The 20,318-nt window shown below is 34.3% G+C and overlaps 1 protein-coding gene across 6 annotated transcripts in view; it reads right to left on the minus strand.

The window, feature by feature from the left end:
- The window catches only part of HOMER1 (homer scaffold protein 1), a 110,701-nt gene that overhangs the window by 69,292 nt on the left and 21,091 nt on the right, over positions 1 to 20,318 (minus strand). For 5 of the 6 annotated variants that reach the window (XM_037530706.1, XM_054688468.1, XM_037530702.2 and 2 more), the window contains one exon: positions 612 to 768. In XM_037530706.1, coding sequence (XP_037386603.1) covers positions 612 to 768 — 157 coding nt within the window. Of the gene's footprint in view, positions 1 to 611; positions 769 to 16,035; positions 16,146 to 20,318 lie in introns of those variants that run through there. The other variant, XM_037530704.2, reaches the window with a different exon arrangement.

Raw genomic sequence — 20,318 nt, forward strand, 5'->3', positions numbered from 1 at the left:
TGACGAAATACACCACTGAAGGGAGCAGCAGGTGTGGCAGGAGAGGTCTGTCGTGCCATGTGGGACCCTCGCCAGTGGCCAGGGATCGAACGGGCGCTGCAGAGGCTGTGGGCAGCTTCACAGCCCAGCACTCAACCGCTGCACCACCAGGGGAGGCCCTCCATATGAACTTGTTTAGAATAAAGGATCCTGGTCTTAATACTGACGTTGACAGATTTCATGTTTTTGGAGATTTTGAACTGACTACTAATCTATAGAAGTGTATCTAGAAAGAATTCTAGTTCAGCACATTGTGTGCTCCAAAAACTGTATACATGTTACCACTATATTCCTAGCACAGAGTCTGACATAAACAAAAATGCAGTTAATATTTATCAAGTAAACTGGCCTCAAATCTGTAGACGATTTTGGCATGTAACTCTATATAAATAAGGTGATTATTCTAAGTAATTTAGTGAACAAAACATGTTTTCCTGAAAATGATTTTGTTTAAAATTTTTAAAAACTCAAAAGGAAATATTTTAGTAGAGATAAAAATCCTCTGAATAAGGCTGGAATGCTGTACTGTATAAAATAAAGCAGCAAGGTTATTTAAAGTAAATGTAACTTACCTTTGAGCCATCTAAACTGATTATCCTATACACATTTCTTGTGCTATCATAGAAGTAAGACACAGTAACTGCATGCTTGCTGGTGGGTACCCAGTTCTTCTTTGTATTTGGGTCAATCTGGAAGACGTGAGCTCGAGTGCTGAAGATGGGTTGTTCCCTGTATGGCAGAAAATAAAAGGATGTACTAAGAGTAGTCAATTTTATTCCACTGGACAACAGAACATGAAAACTATGATTCAGCATGCCCCCAAATTCCAACAATCACAATCAAACATTATTTGCTGACTCCATATTTGTGAATTTTCCAACTCACTAAAATTTATTTGTAGAACTAAAATCAATACTGAGGGCTTTCACTATGTGAAAAATATGAGTTGCTGATAGGCATGGTTCCCATATGAGGTTCAAGTCAAACCTCTGTCTTGTTTCAACTCTTACACTATAAAGAAATGCCCTTTCTGAAGTCCACTGAGTGCTATATTTTTTTGCATTTTTGTGCCTTATTGGTGCTTTCTCTGTTTAAAATGTATCCTAAGAGGGGACCCAATGGACTATGGCAAAGGTTTATGGGTACCTTGGTGGTGGGAGTAGTGTGGTAATATACATCTGAAAAGGTGTGAAGCTATACCTCTAAATCATATACAGTGTTGTAAACAAATGTTACCTCAATAAAAAACATAATAAAATGGACGCTAAGCACAGCGCTGATGTGCTGCCTATTCCTAGGCACTGGAAGGCTTTAATGTGACTTACAGAGAAAAAATGTATGTCATATAAGCTTCATTCAGATATGAATTATACTGCTATATGCCATGATTTCAGTGGTGATGAATTAACAATATATATTAAACAAGGTGTTTTTAAGCAAAAATACACTTAAAGCAAGGCTATGTATTGACTGGCTAATGAAAATGTGACTGAAGGCTCACAGGAACCCTAATCCTCTACTTCCCTTAAGAGCAATGGTTCATTATTTGATAATTCAGCATTTGTGGTAACTTTATGCAACATAACTACCATGACTAATGAGATACAACTGTACTCTGTTAAAAGACAACTATTTGCACTTGACCCTTAGTAGGTTAAAAGTTTTTACCCATTTAAAACTATGTTACATAGCAAGAGAAACAAAAGAGAATATAAACAAAAGGGACTCAAAGGGGACTACATGAAACTAAAAAGTTTCTGGTGAATGAAAGAAACAATTATTAAAACAAAAAGACACCTTGCAAAATAGGAAAAAAAATATTTGCCCACCAGACATCCAATAAGGGACTGATATCTAAAACTTAAAAGAAATCGTACAACAAAAAGCAAATAAAAAACTCAATAAAAAAATGGGCAGGGAAGCTAAATAGAAATTTCTCAAAAAAAGACATACAGATGGCCAACAGGCACATGAAAAAAAGTTCATTATCCCTTATCATCAGAAAAATGCAAATGAAAATCATAGTGAGATACTGCCTTACACCAGATAGAACAGAATGACCCATATCAAAACACCAGAAATGAGTGCTGGTGAGGATATAAATGAAAAGGTACTGATATAAATATTGGTGGGCATGTAGACTGGTCCAACCCCCCTTGGAAAACAGTATGAAGATTTCTCAAAATGTTAGATAGATATAGATCATAGATCTATCATATGATCCAGTAATTCCACTCCAAAGAATGCAAAAACTCTAATACAAAGGGATATATGCACTCCTATGTTTATTACAGCACTATTTACAATAGCCAAGTTATGCAAACAACCTAAATGCCCAACAACAGACAAGTGAATTAGGAAGAGGTGGTGTATATATACAATGGAATGGTAATCAGGTATTAAAAAAAAAAAAAAGTGAACTCTTGCCATTTGTAACATCATGAGTGGAATTAGAGGGATAATGGTAAGCAAAATAAGCCAGAAGGAAAAAGAGAAATACCAGATGGTTTCACTTTTATGTAGAATATAAACAAAACAAAGAGTCAGACAGAACCAAACCATTTAGCAAACCCTGTAAGCCTGACTGCAGAATTGAGGCTTCTAGAGGGAGAGAATGGTGGATGGAGAGCAGGGTATGAAGGGTGCAAAATGAACTATGGGGGAGGATTATGGGTGTGGTAAGGAAACATATATCTGAAGAGGTGTGTTCCTATATTTCCAAATTACATACAGTGATTAAACCAGTTACCTCAGTAACCAGTTACAGTGTAAACCAGTTACCTCAACGAAATAAATAAACTACATTATTCTCACTATGGTGATTCCTTAAAAAATTAATACAAAAATACCATATGACTTATGAATACCAATCCTATTTATCCAAAAAATATGAAAACACTAATTTGAAAAAACACATGGACCTCTATGTTCACAGCATTATTTACAATAGCCAAAACATGAAACAACCTAAATACCCATCTATGGATGACTGGATAAAGAAGTGTGGCAATTATACTCAATGGAATATTACTCAGATATTAAAATATTAAATCTTGCCTTTTGCACCAACATGGGTATAACATGATGTGATTAAGCTAAATGAAATAAATCAGAAAGTGGTTTTCACTTGTGTGTTATATAAATAACCAAAACAAACGAACTAACAATTCACAGCAAGGAATAACTTAGACTCTGAAAAATATACTGGTTACCAGAGAGGTGAGGATGATGAGTAGGAGTAAAGGGTAAGAAGGGGTCGATCTGATAGTGGGAATGGCACTAGAACTTTGGTGATGGGTACAGTGAGGCTTATACACATATTCAGGTGTGAAACTGTACTCCTGAAATATACACAGTGTAAAAGAAAAAATAACAATACATAGGCAAATAGTACACTGAAAAAGTTCTATATCATCTCTACTATATATTTTTGAATATATGTATATACATATTTCCATGTAAGTATAAGGAAGACAAAGTAGCTCACCACCAGTCTCTTTTACTTAGATCAAGTAGGAATACAAACACAGACAGAAAAAGGTTTTAAAATTATATTTTCAAGACCAAAACTATTCAAAAATGTATACTTAAAATATATTAGTTTTTTTTAACAGTCTGAAGAAAGAACATTAGATGTATATATAAAAAAGTGTTATAATGCAAGTTTCCAAGTTTTGAGTAAAAAATTCTTTTGAAACAGCATTTACAAGCTTTATTTTTAGCCCAAATAAAGCTCAATTCATTTACGCAATACCTCACTTTCTTAACGCAATTCAAGGTCCTAAGAAGAATATTAGCTGGCATTAATGTTTAAAATCAAATAAATCAAAAACATTTTAAAGAATTAAAAACACTGAATGAAAAACAGAAATTAGAAAACAGATAAGGAAAATCTGGGCTCTTAGCAAAATGGTTCTTTGTGTTAGTAATAGGTGACACATATGCCTCCTGTTAGCTCCTTGATGTATGAGAGAGCTGGTGTAAAAGGGAGGTACCTTTCCTGTAGGTAGTCTCAATTTTTATTTCTGGAAACCTCCAATGATAATTTTTCTTATTAAAGAATTGCTTTTCAAAGAAAGTGATACATTTTAGAACACCCCCTAAAATATTAAACAGAAAATCAACACTCCTGGCTTAATTGCATTCTATGTGGATTCATTCAACAAATAAGTTTTAACACTCAGGCACTGTGGCAGGGTGAAGAATACTGAGTTAGGAGATCTTATTCATTCCCTCTTTCCCCAACCTCAATCCTTAACTTTTAGTGAGGCTGATGCAATATTTGGGTTACCTTCTAAAAGACCTGCACTGCTAGCTTTTCTTTCCATCTTTCAATTAAAGTTCTAGGTACTATATGTAGTTGGCCATATTGGCAGTGACTAGTTCCAATTTATAGGGAAATCAAATCACACAAAACTACTAAGGCATGTAAGGAAGAGGAGTGGGGCAGTAGCCTTTACTGGGTTTTTGGTTGTTTTTTTTTTTTTTCATTTGACTGGGGGTACATTTCTAAAGAGTACAGACTCATAATTATAGAAATATTCTAACAAATGTATTTTCTAAAAAAACTAAATTAGTTGCTAAGACAATAATCCTGTTTTTGCAAGTCTTCATTCAATAGAAATGAAACATTGAGCCCAGTAAATAAGTCCATATAATATTAATTCACACAATTTACTTAATCTGCACAATTAATCCACACTATTTAGTTCTCTTATAAAGATCTTTAGCATAAACTAGCTATTTTACAAGCAAATGATATATGAATATTAATTAAGTACAGTGCTTTCTTCAATTCTCTTTGAAACAGCTGATTTCTTAAAATTATAGTTCAAGATTTCTCTTGTCAAAAGTTTACCCATAAAAGTCAGAATGATGACTAGGAAAATAATTTCACTGCTGATAGAACAGAATTCCTAGAAGTAAAAAGGAGGTAACTGCATCTAACAGGGCCTGAGAATAAATGATTCAAGCTTTTAGTGAGTATCTACTACACACAAAAACTGAAAGAGAAATGGTCCTCTGCCTTTGAAAAATGCACATAGGAGTGGTATGTTAAAAAATAAAAATCTTCACAATAGACTGTAAATAAGCAACAGAGGGCTACCATGGAGAACCTGATGCCTAAGTAGAATTTGAAACAAAGTATGGCATAGTGGGGAAAAAGACACAGTGCAGTGGCTGAGCAGCTAGACCTGAGGATGAATGCTTTTGAAGAATGAGGCAAGAGGGAGACAAGCCAGTTCATGAGAGTCCCTGCTAGAAGCTACAGTCTATAAAAACGGAAAAGGTCTGCATTCTGCAAAGAAAAATTTGGCAGCACTGAAGGGTGTGGATTGGAAGGAAACAACATTAGACATGGAGGCTAGTCAGAACATTATTAAAGAATCTTGAGTATTAAAAAAAAAATAAAGAGGATGTGAGGTTAGGGAGCAGAATGAAGAGGAGATATTAAAGGTAAATTCAGAAAGTAGAATCAGAAAGAAAGAATAAGTAACAGAGTGGGCATAGGGCAGTGGTTCTAACGAGGATGATTTGTTCCCCAGGGGACATTTCACAAAATCTGAAGACATTTTTGGCTGTCAAAACTAAAGGAAACTGCACTTTGGGCTAGTTGCTAGAAGCCATGGATGTTGGTAAATATCTACAATTCACAGGACAGCCTTCTGCAAGAGTTATCTAGCCAAAAATGACAACAGTGCCATGACTGAGAAATACTAATGTAGAAGATAAAAAGAAACCTGAGTTTCCTGGATTTCTGGTTTGATTTGATTGACAAGAAGAAAGTGCAACCAGCCAGAAAAATAAACAGAAAAGTCTGGGATAGGTAAAGGAAAGGGAGAGGATGAGCTCAGTTTGGACTGAGTTCAGATATCTACAAGGGTTTACATGTAAAACTGTCTGGAAAGAAACTTAATTATTAGTTTGTAGTTCAGCAGAGGAAACCACAGGCTGGAATGAAAAGTTTGGGGAATCGTCAAGAGATCTTATCACTAGTCTGTTTAAGATACATTCAATACTAAGCATGTGGATAAATTTCATTTTAGAGAAGCTATACCTGAAATCTTAAAGCTCTTATCTTCTTAAAAGGATCTGTAAAGCAGCTGAAGCTGATACCCCAAATGCCTAAGTGTTAAAGTTAAAACTTTTTCAAATAAACCAGATAGCACTCATAAAGGTTAGACGGCACACCACTTCCTTTATAACAATTTGCACAATTATTAAATGCATGAAATAGCAACATTTTCCAAAGTATGTTCTATGAAACACTGGAAATGACTGTTCCATGTTTAAATAAGTTCTGCAAAAACTGTGTTATGTCTCATTCTGAAATATTGAGAATGCACATTAGTGTATAAAAGGTTCTGAGAAATCCTACAGTAAGAAAACCTCATAACCCGAGGAGTTATTTCATGGAATACATTAATTTCTTGTAGGACTTATATTTATAACCACAATATGAAAATCAAAAGATAAATTTTTTAAATGTACATTTTCTAATTTTTTTTAAGATTTATTTATTTATACAAGAACCGGGGTACAGGCCAGACGTGTGGGAGGTTGAGAAAATTCACCAGAGACAGAGCAGGGGCCAGAACAGGCAGACTGACGAAATACACTGCTGAGGGGAGCAGCGGGCGAGACAGGAAAGGTCTGCCGCGCCAGGTGGGACCCTTGCCGGCCGGCCAGGATTGAACCAGCGCTGCAGAGGCTGTGGACAGCTTCACAGCGCTGCGCTTAAACGCCTGTGCCACCAGGGGAGGTCCTCAAAAGATAAATTTCGAGGCAACTAGATCTCACTGAAAGTTGGCCTGGGTATTCTACCAACTTCAGTGCTATTACTAATAAGCACTAGAAAAAATATATAAATGACATATTACAAAGTGGAGATTTAGTTAACCGTGACCACAGTATTATTTCCTCAGTAGATATATATTAACATTTAAAGTAACTCTTCTAAGAAATTAAACATTAACATTCAGTTTTAAAAGAAATTCAATTTTGGATGCAATACTTGCAACTAGCTTAGAGAAACAAAACTAAACACACAAACACACACTGATCTTAGGGAATCATCTACTTTGTAATTTTTTACACCAATAATCAGACAATGAGTAGTTCAAATGGCCTTCCTGTTATAAGAAAAGCTTATGGTAGTACTTTCCAATTAGTTATTAAATGAATTCTAGTTAGCTGATATAAGAACAATATCAAAGATCTTTATCTTGAGATAAAAACCTGTAAAAATGGCAATCACGGACTCTAAAACATAATATGGATGTGGAAAATTAGAGGAATGTACGTATAAGATGAACCCTGAGAAAAATGTACAATTAGAATTGTGTTTTAAAAATAAGTTTTATTCAAACTCATAAGAGTTGATATGTCACTGCACTGAACTCTCAGGCATCTGTTTTAAGAAAGAAATGAAGATCATGAAAAACTGAAACAAAACAAAGATTTGCAAAATACATATTCTAGGTTTAGGAAAAAAGCCAAAATTTAACATTTATCATTTGGATAGCTTTGTTCTAACATTCTTTAAAACTTACTATTGAAGTCTTTATTTTTGCAAACATTTATGATTACTCAATAAATTTTTGTTCCACGGAAGTACAAAGCTATAAATCAAAAAAATAGCATCAAGCGCAAGGAAGAAAATTTTTATATTTTCTGGTTTTCTTTTAATGCCTAGGTTACACATATTCTTGTCAGATATGTAAGTACAATAAGATATGTAGTAAAGGGAACATAATGAAAATAGTTTCAAATAATTCCCTTTCTACTTAATTAAAAAAAAATAGCCTGACAGAAATGTAAAAAATAAGGTAGGTAACGTTCTCCACTAAAAGTCTGACACTGTTACAAACATTGTTGGCTGACTATCCATCACCTCTCCCTTTTCTCTCCTCCCTAATATACCTCACATTGTTTGGTGCAACTAACCTTCTCACAACTTCGAGCTTTCATTCACAGTTAATTATGGCAATTCTCATGGCAAGAAGTGCATTAGGAATGAGTCTCTAAGCAATTCTAATCAATTGAGATCATCAGGGAAAGTTTGCTGGAAGCTTCTGGGTACACTCATAAAGAGATACACACAGAAGGAATGTTCTAGCAAATGCTGTGTTCGCAGTGATTCCTGGACTTGAGGAAGTCATATTAGTACTGACGGCAGCCACTAACCTGAGAACAAAGCAGGAATTGTTTGCTAACAATAGTAGATGGAAAGACAAAAGAATTGGGTTCCTTGATAAAGTGAACCAATGAATCTGCCTCCAGGCATTCCTGTTTCACTCAGTTGTCATTTAAAACACTAAACATATCATAATTTAAGAAAGTTGTTTACATATATAATAAAATCTGCAATAATGTATCATCCTATAGAATGTGACTGGTGGTGTTCCAGAATCCCTGGAAGCTACATTGGTCTTTCATTAACTTCTTAATACAAGACCAGAATAGACATAATTAGATTTTTGGAGTCCCCTATAAAATTAAAGAGGCAATCAATGGAAAAAATAATAAGACTAACTGCTCTGAGACTTGTGGGAGGAAGAAATGTAGATATGATGAAAATTCACTATCAATTGACTTTAAAGCTCTTAATCAAAAAGTAGTATTAGATCATATCAGATATGGCAGTAGCCACCAAGATAAGTCAAAATTACAATTTTAAAAAGCAGTTGCCTCTGAAGGAGGCTAGAAGGAAAGGATGAGATAAGGAACTAATACTCATCTTTACAAAACTTTAAGTACTATTTAATTTTTTAGCTTTGTACAGGTACTAAAGGATGTTCATAAGTGGCACTGTGGTAGAAATTATACCTGCATCACAATGAATACTGAGAAAAGTATGCTTTAAGGGCTATTTTTGAAGACAGCCAAATAACTATAGAATAAGTGACAATTTTTAATGTCTTCAATTTGACTGAACAGTACTTATATCAAAAGTACTATTCATAAAAAGGGATAATGAAAGCAGGAGAGAAACAGAAATCCAAACATGCCTAACTGTGAGACAGGACATGTAGAAAACACATACACTTCCAGGTGAAAAAAAAAACCCTCCACTAAAAGTAAATACACAGGAAGTAAGACAGAAGTCATTATATCTTCAGCTTGGTTTTAGAGTTTGAAGGGGCAAGAGGAGATGGACAATACTTGCTGAGGCCAAAGGAACAAGGGCAAGGATAAAAAACAAGGAGTGGAGAGACACTCATGACCACTAGCTGCAGATGTAATGCCTGAAGAATTTAGTTCCAGTGTCCTTGTGAGGCTGCACAGCATGCTTTCAGACAAGCTGAAACTCAAGCACTGGAATTTTCTTCTAAAGTATTATCCTGTAGAAGTTAATTTAAATTGTTAAGTCTACTGAATCATCAAGGACACAGTTTAACTCCCTTCCCCCTCTACTCTTCGGCCTTTTACACACATGAAAAAAATCTTATTGAGCTGGTTTGACGATACTAAAAGATTACGACTGCATTATTGCCAACTATGTATTCCAGCTGCCATGTTATGTCTTTAACAGTTGATTGCTCATACATTTAGAATTTTTTAAATACATTGCTTATTTTGAAGAAAGCAAAGATTATTCTACTAATGGCTGCCCCACACATAGTTGTACTGCAAGAACTCCATCTAGTGATAAACCAAAAACATAGCAGGCATATATTTGTTTTTAAACTTTCAAGTTATTATACATAGCAAGTACAAAATTGTAAAGTGATATTGTTATAAGAAGTATTACAGACTTAAAATGTGACACCAACAACTACAAAATACCTATTCTGGATGGATTTTTGTCAAGTGTATAATTTGAAGTCACTGGTATTTTAACTAGCAAATTGTATATTTAAGTGACTTTTCTCTTTTTAGAAAATCATAATTTGCATCACAACTAAGCATTAGAAATATTTTCATGACATAGAGAATTCAGTTGACATATAAATAAACTATGATAAGATAAAATTTTCCATTTGGAATTGAAGCTTATTAAATTATAAAGCTATACTTAAAAACAGAAACTAGACTGTTCATGCTTCTTAAATACTATTCCTCGCCTTAAGAATAGATTTTATCAATCCCAATCCTTGTGTTAGGCCACAGCACTAATAATTAAAAGAAACTGTAGTACTTATTTTGGACACTGTAGTTAGCAGCTACATTAAAAAAATAGGTCAAGGAATATGATGAAATTCACAAACTCACTCAACATGTTCAATGCTCAAAGAACCTGGCTTCTAATTTATTAAATGCAAAATGACATTGCCTTTGCCCCTCCCCTCATTTAAAACTCTATCCACTTTAGGCTTCACAATGTATCAGGATATATGCAGATAACTAAATAACATTTAAAATTAGTATTAATATCGTATTTTCAATTGCATTAGACTTCAAGCATTTCTTTTCTTCCCAAATGATTTCTACTAAAGTTAAATTACTAAATTTCTACTAAAGTTAAATATACACCAGAGCAATGTAAGGAAAATAGCCTCCTGTTTCAAATAGTTTAATTCTGTTAATATCAGCAGCACAGGCCTAAAATCTACAATAAGTAATTTTCTAGTAGACATCCAATTCCTAAAAAAATTTAAAATAAATTGAACATTAAAAGATTATATAATACTAATAATACTTCAAGGAACAGTGATAGTCTTTGGTACTCCTTTTTTTTTTTTACATCTACTACAAACTAGATACTCAATCCACATAGTATCTACACAATATTCTAAAAAAATATAACCAGGATTGATGAGAAAGATATGAAGGTATTTTGGCAATATGTCAATATTTGCTATATTTGATTGCTACATGGATGCAAGGATATTCTATTACCTCCTGTATTATTATTCTGAATATTTAAAATTGCTCAAAATAGTAACACTTTACAACATATTTCTAGAAATTCCTTCTCTAAACAGCTGTGAATTCTACATTTAGGTCTATTATCCAAACTTGAGTCAATTTTAGTCACAGGTGTAAGATCTATGTCGATTCATTTTTTTATTTTTGCACATGATTATCCAAGTTTACAGCACCATTTACTAAAAAGACTGTCCTATTCTTTCTCCACTAAATCACTTTTTGCTTCTTTGTCTAAAAGTGAGTGACTATATGTATGGAGGTCTACTTCTGGGTCTAGAAATTCTTATTGATACTGTGAAATTTGAATACTCATCCACATTTTACATGTATGTAGATCATTTATTTTAACTGTTAGGCAAAAGTTTTTGCTGATTAGAATTGCACTATCCTATAGCATAGTTATCAGCCATATGACTACTGAGCACTGAAATATGGCTAATGCAACTGAGAAAGTGAATTAGTTTAAATTTTATTTGCTATTCAAAGCAGTTACTAAAATACGTGTAAGCTCCAAGGTTATGGAACAACCTGTGCTTAATCTACTTTTTCAACTATTTAGTTTTTGAAGTTTACATTCAGATCAAGTACTTCCAATGAAAATCTTAGCATACAAACGGAAATATGCTTTAAGTACAAAATACAACATGGATTTCAAAGGCTCCATTTTAAAAAAGAATGTAAAATATCAATTATTTTTATATCAAGCACATGTTAAAGAGAGTATTTTGGATATACTGTGTCAAAATATATTAAAATTGATTTCCCCTTTTAAAATTTTAAAAGTAAATTTAAATTACATGTGGTATTTACAATGTATTTGAAGTAAAAAATACTGGGCTATCTTATATAGCCATTTCCTTACAGACAAACACATAGATTATAGATGAAGCTCCCTTGTCAGATGTCATGTCCCAGTTTGGGGGACACGGCATGCACTAGATCTATTTCAAACAGAGGTGTTAATAATTTTGCGCTAGTAAAAAAAAAAATCGCACTCATATACTTACTTGTGTACACATGCAAGAGATATTCTAGAAGCAGTGTTCATGGCCATAGAGCGGGCATGCTAGCATATTTACAAAGTGCTCTTTATAGCACATTTACCAATTTATTATCTTAATAGTCTATTATTTCCTCCCAACACTGGTAATATGCAAGTAACATCTTTAATTTGTGCCAATTTAATGGATATTTCATCATTGCTTAAATTTGCACTCCCTGATTATTAGTAAGGCTCCAGAACTCTTCATGTATTTCTGGACAATTTGAGACCAACAGGTTTCTATACGTATTTCCAGGCTTGCCTAAAACATTATTTTAGCTCTAGAGAGTGAAAAGATCAGAGACAAAATTCAACACACAAACCATATACACTCAACATGTCATACATACAATCCTGGCACATGTATAAGTTTAATTACAGTCACCCTCCTTAAAATAGGAAAGGGCAGAGTTGCTTGGTTTGCTAAGTCTGATGACAATGTTTAAAAATCAATACGGTAAGACACAGCACATAAATTCTATTCTTTTTAGAAATAAATTATGGTATATTTTTGTTTCTATTTTCATATACCAAAGCATTTCTAACATTTCTCAAAATTTCTCCTTTGTAGAAGGATATGAGTGGAAGAGTGGCAAATATATATTGTCAGACTTTTAAGAGTTATTTAAAATGTTCCTGGCTAATCATCAAAACATAATTTAAACTAATAAAATATTTAATGTTAAACTAGAGGTCAAAAGTGGCAACACAATTCTACTACCAGGTAAGTTACACTCCTGGGTATTTTTCAAAGAGTAACTACTACTACTCCATTTCCACTCTGTTTCTCAGTACCATTTTTCATTTAGACATCTCTAAGACTTTGAAGTGATTTTCACTTTCATCTATTCAAGTTATCTCTAGACATAGCTAATGGCTAGCTCCTTTCTGAGTGGGCCTTATAGTTTAGCTATAAAGTCTACCAGTGAACAGAATCTGGTATTCACATACGGCAGACACACACTTCTCTGTTTTTCCAGATTATCTAGCTTTCATATATTTTTTTCTGTTAAAAAAAATTTGTATTAAATATAACTGTGATTTATGTTTCCATTTTTGTCAGCTTTATAGGTAACAAAAATTATAGATAAAGCTCTCTTGTCAGATGTCATGTCCCAGTTTGGGGGTTTGCACATAAAATCCAATGCACTAATCTATTTCAAACAGAGGTGTTAATAATTCAGTCACATCATCATAGAAACCCAAACAAATATATTTGCTAACTATGAAGGTATTTAACATTTTTTCTGACCAATACAATACAGGAATACAATAAGCTAGGTGTGAGGTCTTTTTCCTATTTAACTTTTCTAAAAATGAATTTTAATAGAGGTAAAGAGAGGCTTAGTTCTGAGGTATTGGGAAGTGATAATCACTATAGACAAAAGAGTACCTCACAAAATACAGTACTCCACACCTCACAGCAGTGCTTCTTCAAAGACAGGTCACAACTCAAGAAGTCAATGATAAATTTAATGCTAACAATGAACATTTTAAATGTAAAAGAGAATGCAAAATACCACACTGCATCAAAGGAAGGGTATATGTATTGTTCCATGAAACTTTTGGCTACATATTTATATATGCTTGTCACAATGTAAGATGAATTTTTACTATGGATCATGTTGAAGAAGTTTAAAAACCTGGGAATACAAAATCCTTTAATTAATGTTCATGAAAATCCTCTGAGGCAGGTACACCACACCCAGTTCATAGTACAAAAACATTAAGTCCTATGTGACTTAGCCAAGTCACACAGCTAGCAAATGTTATGAGTAAGCATATTTTAGAAAATGCAAATAGAAATGGAATTCAACCTCACTAGAAATCAAAGTATTGAAAAAAATAAAAAGTCCTTAAAATGACCTAAACACCTTCTACCAGAGTTTCTGAACCCTGGCTGCACCTTAGAAACCTGGTCTCCTGCAGTCCCAGAATCAATGGTCTGGATGGGTAACCCAGCTTCCAAAGTGCTTCTCCTGTTAGCCAGAGGGAAGAACCACCATAGGATATGTCCCCTGCTTCCTCTAACTTCATCTGTTGCTTACTGTCTTTTGCACCAACCATATTGGCCCTCCTAGTATTTCTCACACTTGCAAAATACCTGACCTCTGCCTAAGTACTTTCTAGCATCAATCTTCCTTCGCCTCCACTCGGTGTTTGCTCAAAAGTTACCTTCTCAGGGATACTGTTCCTAGTTGCTCTCTATATAAATTGCAGCCTATTCTTCTCTTCTCCCAGGACACCCCTACTTCCCTTCTTCTACTCTTCCCCAAGGCACTTATCATCATCTGACATACAATGTAGTTTCTTATTTATTGCCAGTCTCCCCCAACTAAACTGTAATCTCTTCAAGGACAAGGATTTTCTCTTTTTTAACCAATGCTGTGTCCCCAGGAACTCAAATACCTGGCACATATTAAGCACTCAGAAAATAATGAATGAATGAATGATAATATACTAAGACATTTATAGCACTGAGTAGTGGAATTATAAGTAACTTGTTTTCCTATATGTAATCAGTTTTCCTATATGTAATCATGTACCGTATTCCTAATAAGAAGTAATTCTAAGCAAACAATTTTAAAGCAATGTTTTTGCTTGTTTTAAAAAACATTGCTAGATTATTACCTTGGTGATTACACAATAAAATGAGCCACAGATTTGCACACATTACTGAATACATACCTTAAATTAAAAAAAAAAAGTGAATGACAGTTTAAAAAAAATCACAACCATAGCAATAATGCATCCATCTAGCAAATACAGATTGGGGACACTCTTACCTATAGAATGCTTCCTGCAATTCAGCCACAAATCTCCATAGATGCAAGTTTTCCATCAGAATTCCATTTATGATGTGTAACAATACCTAGAGTTATCCTACACAACTAGTAACCTTGAATTACCTTCATGGCTCTTTATTGTGAACCAGCAATCTTGTCCTATGGGACCCCATAAAACACCAATTCTAAGAAAGCCAATCATCTAGTGCTAGAGAAAGTTCCTTAACTGGTTCTCCAGCTAGCAAAGCATAGAAGATGATGGTTTAATGACTAACCATGCACAAATGTTAGCTGAGCCAACAGATAAATAGAAAACATATCAATTCTACTGAAGATTTGTGTTGGGCAGACATTCTGTAATGGTTAAGAGGATAATAGAACTCCAGTTAAGACTTCCTCATCCAACTATTTGGTGACCACTTACGACCCCGTTCTACAAAAGCCATACCTTGGACTACTGACAAAGCCGTAATGCCTACTCTTAAAACAATCATAGTGAGATACAGCCACTCATCATGTGAAAAAGAACTCTAGAGTCTCAGCTCATTTCAGAAAAACAAATTAGCCTTCTCTCAAGAAAATAGAAAATAGTGTGCTAAAAACGAGGGGCACTACAAAATCACAGCATGTCACTACAACAATTTTACATCATGGTAATAAAAAAATCATGCATTACATCAAAAGTAAATATGGCTAGGGTCTCCCCGGTGGCACAGCGGTTGAGCGCTGGGTTACGAAGCTGCCCACGGCCTCTGCGGCGCCGGTTCGATCCCCGGCTGCTCCCCGGCCACCTGAGGAGGGTCCCACATGGCGCGCAGACCTCTCCTGCTGCCCGCTGCTCCCCTCAGCAGTGTACTTCGGTCCTTCTGCCTGCTCTGCTCCCGGCTCTGGCTCTGGTGAATTCTCTCACCCTCCCGCGCTTCTGACTGTACCCAGTGCATGTGTAAACAGAACAAACAAACAAAACAAATAAATAAAGAAATAAACATGCCTCTATAAAAAAAATAAATAAATAAATAAAAAATAAAAAATTAAAAAAAAAAGTAAATATGGCTATACTGTGGAAGAATGCAAAGTTTTTATAAATTTATAAGCTAAACCATAACTTTAAAAAATCGGCACTTCCTATCATTCACTCTTTTTTGTTAGGCACTTTGGCAGAAATATCCAAAGTATTTTAATAAGGAACTTGTTAACTATTCTAAATTCTCTAAGACTAAATCTCCCCCCACCACACACATGCACACACACACGCGCACACACATTAGTAATATAGTCAGAAGGCAAATTTATTACCTCATTTCCTTAGGAGAAAGCCTTCACAGGATTAAGATTTAAATTTCTTCCTTGAAGCTTTTCAGAGATTGGTAAAAGTACCATTGGACCCCTGTATTATTCAGTAATCCATATGGCAGCACTAGAAAAAAACTTGTCTGCTTGTTATTATTCCAAAACAAGACTATAGCTCAAGACACTTGCTTGCCAAGAAACACAGCCATGTTCTCTCCTCCACTATTGCAGTGACTTCACCTCAGGTGCCTGCTACATCTAGTCATCTGGGTCTTTTCACACAGTATTTTTAAATGTCCCTTTTACTCATTCCTGATATTATGAATTATTGGAAATTCCCTATAGAAACTGAAAGATTACACACGTAATAAAAACTGAATAGTTTAACACTAGTTACTGAATTAAAAAAAAATAGTGACCAAAAAAAATGAGTTTTTAGTCTCTTGCAGTTATAATGATATATCTCAATAGCTGTCCTTTCAGAAATTAATGAACACACAGTTTAACAACTTTCATCATTTGTACCAAAGAGGGGAAGTCATAGATTAGTTAATCCAACTGGACACATTCAAGTATGTCACTCTTAAGGCTGAAAACTAAAGCCTAAACTTATAAAGTGGACATGTGATAAGTTCTTTGGTTGTAATTAACATTTTTGAGAGCTGACCATATGGTCAGATACTGTTCTAAGCACCATGCCTGTGTTATTTAATCCTCTCAACTTTATGAGGTTGTTATTATCATCTCTCTTCAGAAGATGAGTAAGCAACCTGAGGCATAGAGAGTATGTAATTTGTACTGAGATGACACACGATAGAGCTGGCATTCACAGTCTGGCGCTAGAGCCCATGCCTTTATCCTATGCTGACTCTTTGAATGAGAAAAGATTTTCTTTGTTTTATGTAGATCTGAGTCCACTACTATCACTAAAGTCTTGCCCAGCCCTTGCCTGGATTTTTTTTGACAGAAGTGACATAGTCCAGCTACACAACTATGGTTACTATGCATGTTGTCACTTTCAAGAGTACTTTAGTATTTTTATAAGAGAGATATATGTGCACTAGTACCACTTACCTTTTACCTATATTTTGAAAACAATCTGTACTAAAATACTTCATCAGAATACTAGTGTAGATTAGAATAATCCAAAAACTTATTTTCAGTCATGCAATTATCACAGTCCTTGAACTTCCCTTCCGCAAGGGACAATAAGTCTCCCAATTATATTTTGACAAAATGATTCATTCCATTTATGTAACAGAATAGTAATAACAGTACAGCACTAGCCTATGTGTAGTGAAAGAACTGTCTTTGAAAGTATCTCATATCTGCTTCAGATTTTGTTAGATTTCATCACACATGGCATTCTGAAAACAATTATATGATAAGGAATAAATTGCATATTCTGATAAAACAGAAATTTTACATGTGCAAACAGACATTCTACTTTCGTCTCACTGTTTTTCCTATTTATTTAGTTTCCTTATGGGAAAAAATGTTAAAAACTTAATTCTTCCAGCATTTTATTGAATACCTTAGCTCTTATAAAGAAGGCATTTTTTCAGGATAATGCTTCACTTCAGTTTTAAAAATTTAATTCCTAACTAGTTGTATTTGTAGGGAAGTTGCATACACTTTCTGTAAAAGCTTTTGGAACAATTATAGGATTCTGACACACACACAGAAGGTCAGATGCCATAAAAACGAGTTTTATAAAATGGGTTATAGGAACTATTTCAGAAAGTGGAAAAATTTTTTCTTTCATTAACTCTTTCTACAAGAATACCAAAAATAAAAAAAAAATCCAGCATTCAAACTAAAATTCTAAATATCTAACTCTCACTGTTGAAGTGAAATGCAACCCATAACAGGAAAAAACAATCAACAAAAATCCCCATAAATTACATAGATAATGAAACTAGAAGCGCATTAAGATAGCTATCATAAGAATAGTTTACATGTTTAAGAAGGCATACACATGTTGAGAGATTTGAAGATACATAAAAGCCCCAAATCAATTTTCCTTAGATTAAAAAAATACAATGTCTGAGATTGAAAAAGTATATGAAATTAACAGCAAATTAGACATTGCAGAAAAGAGAAAAAAAGGTTAACCTGCAGATACAGAAACTATTGTGAAGCCATAGACCAAGAAGTTCAACAAATATGAAGTGCAAAGAAATATGAAGAAAACTATATGAAGGCACATCATAATTAAATTGCTTAAAACCAATGATAAAGAGAAAACTGTAAACAGTCTCAGGGTGATGGGGCACCTGACATACAGTGGGAACAAAGAATGGCAGCAAAATTCTCATCCAAAACAAGGCAAGTCAGGTGACAGGAGAACAACTAAAAGTATATTAAAAAAAAAAAAAAAACCTCATCAACCTGAACATATCATTCAAAAATGAAAGTGAATTTAGGAAGATAAAATGTCTTGGAATTAGACAGATGTAATAGTTACATAACATTGTCAATCTACTAAAATGTTCTACACTTTAAAATGATTAATGATTACTTTCCTGTTATGTGATGTCTACCTTTCAAAAAAAGAGATAAAAAGAATTTTTTAGAAACACAAAAGCTGGGCCTCCCTGGTGGCGCAGCGGGTTGATCACAGCGCTGTAAAGCTTTCCGCAGCCTCTGCAGCGCGGTTTCAATTCCCAGCCGGCCAGGGAGATACCCACATGTCAAGGCAGACCTCTCCTGTCTTGCCCGTTGCTCCCCTCAGCAGTGTTTTCAGTCCATCTGCCTGTTCTGCTTCCTGCTGTCTCTGGTGAATTCTCTCACCCTCCCACACCTCTGGCCTATACCTCCATTCTTGTATAAATAAATAAATCTTAAAAAAAAAAAACCACAAAAGGTAAAAGAATTCATCATCAGAAGACCTGTACAATGTTAAAGAGGAGTTTTAGGTAGAAGAAAAAGAGGCCATTTCAACATCTCAATCTACTTAAAAGAATGAAGAGCACCAAAAATGGTAAATAAGTGGTTATTTTTAAAATCTCTTTAAAAATGATTGACTGTTTATGTAAAAAATAATAACAATGGATTGTAAGGTTTATATTAGAAGTAGAATGCACTACAATAGCACAAAGGCAGGGGATTAGCACTATAGTACAATATTATAAAGGTCTTACTATTCGTAAAGTAATGTAACATCACCTGGAGGTAAACTGTGATAAGCTAAAGATATATATTATAAATCTTCAAAAAGTAAAGGTATAGAACTAATGTGGTAGGTTAAAAGAGTCATAAAAAATAATGTAAATAAGGAGTAAAAAACAGGTGTGAAAAGAAAAAAGAACAGATGAGAAAAGCAAAAAAGATGTTAAACCAATCATATTAATAATTATATTAAATGTACATGATCTAAACACCCCAATTAAAAGACAAAGATTGTCAGATTGGATATAAAGCAACACCCAACTTTCTACATGAAAATCATTTAAAATTTAAAGACACTATGGGTTAAAAGAGAGTTAAAGATAATAAAGGAATTACTGTAAACTCCCATCCCCAGTTTGCAAACCGTTTGAGGTCAGGGGCACCCTTGTGTCTCCAACACTTAGCAAAACGGCACACAGTATTTAAGTAAATTAAAGCTTTTAGGATCTGTGGAAAATTCCACCCCCCAACCCCCCTATTACCTCAGATATTACCATATCTGAGGTCATCTTTAGTTCTTGATGTTATATGTATAGAACTTTCAAAAGCCTAATCCCAATCTCCTGGGGGCCAAGAAACCTCATAACCAATCATTTTATCTGTGCCAAAAGAGAAAACACTGGTTCTGAGTGAGGGTCTGCTTAGCTTTCTCTGAGTGAAGAATTTGCTGCTCCCTGAGAGTACTGAATAATTCTAAGGCTATCATGCTTCTTTGTCAGACCCACTAGAAGCCTCTTGTCATGAAACGGACACTAGAAAAATAGGAAAACAGAGTATTTGCGGGTTTGGGTTTTAAAAATAGGAGAGTTCATATGAATTCAGTTATTCAAACTGCTTACTCCTCCCATCCCTTCTAATATCACAAAATTTATATAACATACATGTTTTTCCTCTCCACCCCAATCCTCACCTAAGTTAAGCAGAAGTACCTGAAATAGGAGGAGTTAAAAGACTGGTGTTTGTATACCTCTGTTCCCACAGTTTGGAATATGATTTTCCTGGTGAAAATGTGATAGATGGTGTTTAGATTATGTTACAAATAATATATTTTAATGCTTCACCAGGTTCCGTGTAGGTATACAAACAAACAAACTAAAAAAAAACTTTCACCCTCATGG

The sequence above is a fragment of the Talpa occidentalis genome, unplaced genomic scaffold (genome assembly GCF_014898055.3).
Source record: "Talpa occidentalis isolate TD23 unplaced genomic scaffold, MPIMG_talOcc4v2.1 talOcc4.6, whole genome shotgun sequence".
In the NCBI taxonomy this organism is placed as follows: domain Eukaryota; kingdom Metazoa; phylum Chordata; class Mammalia; order Eulipotyphla; family Talpidae; genus Talpa; species Talpa occidentalis.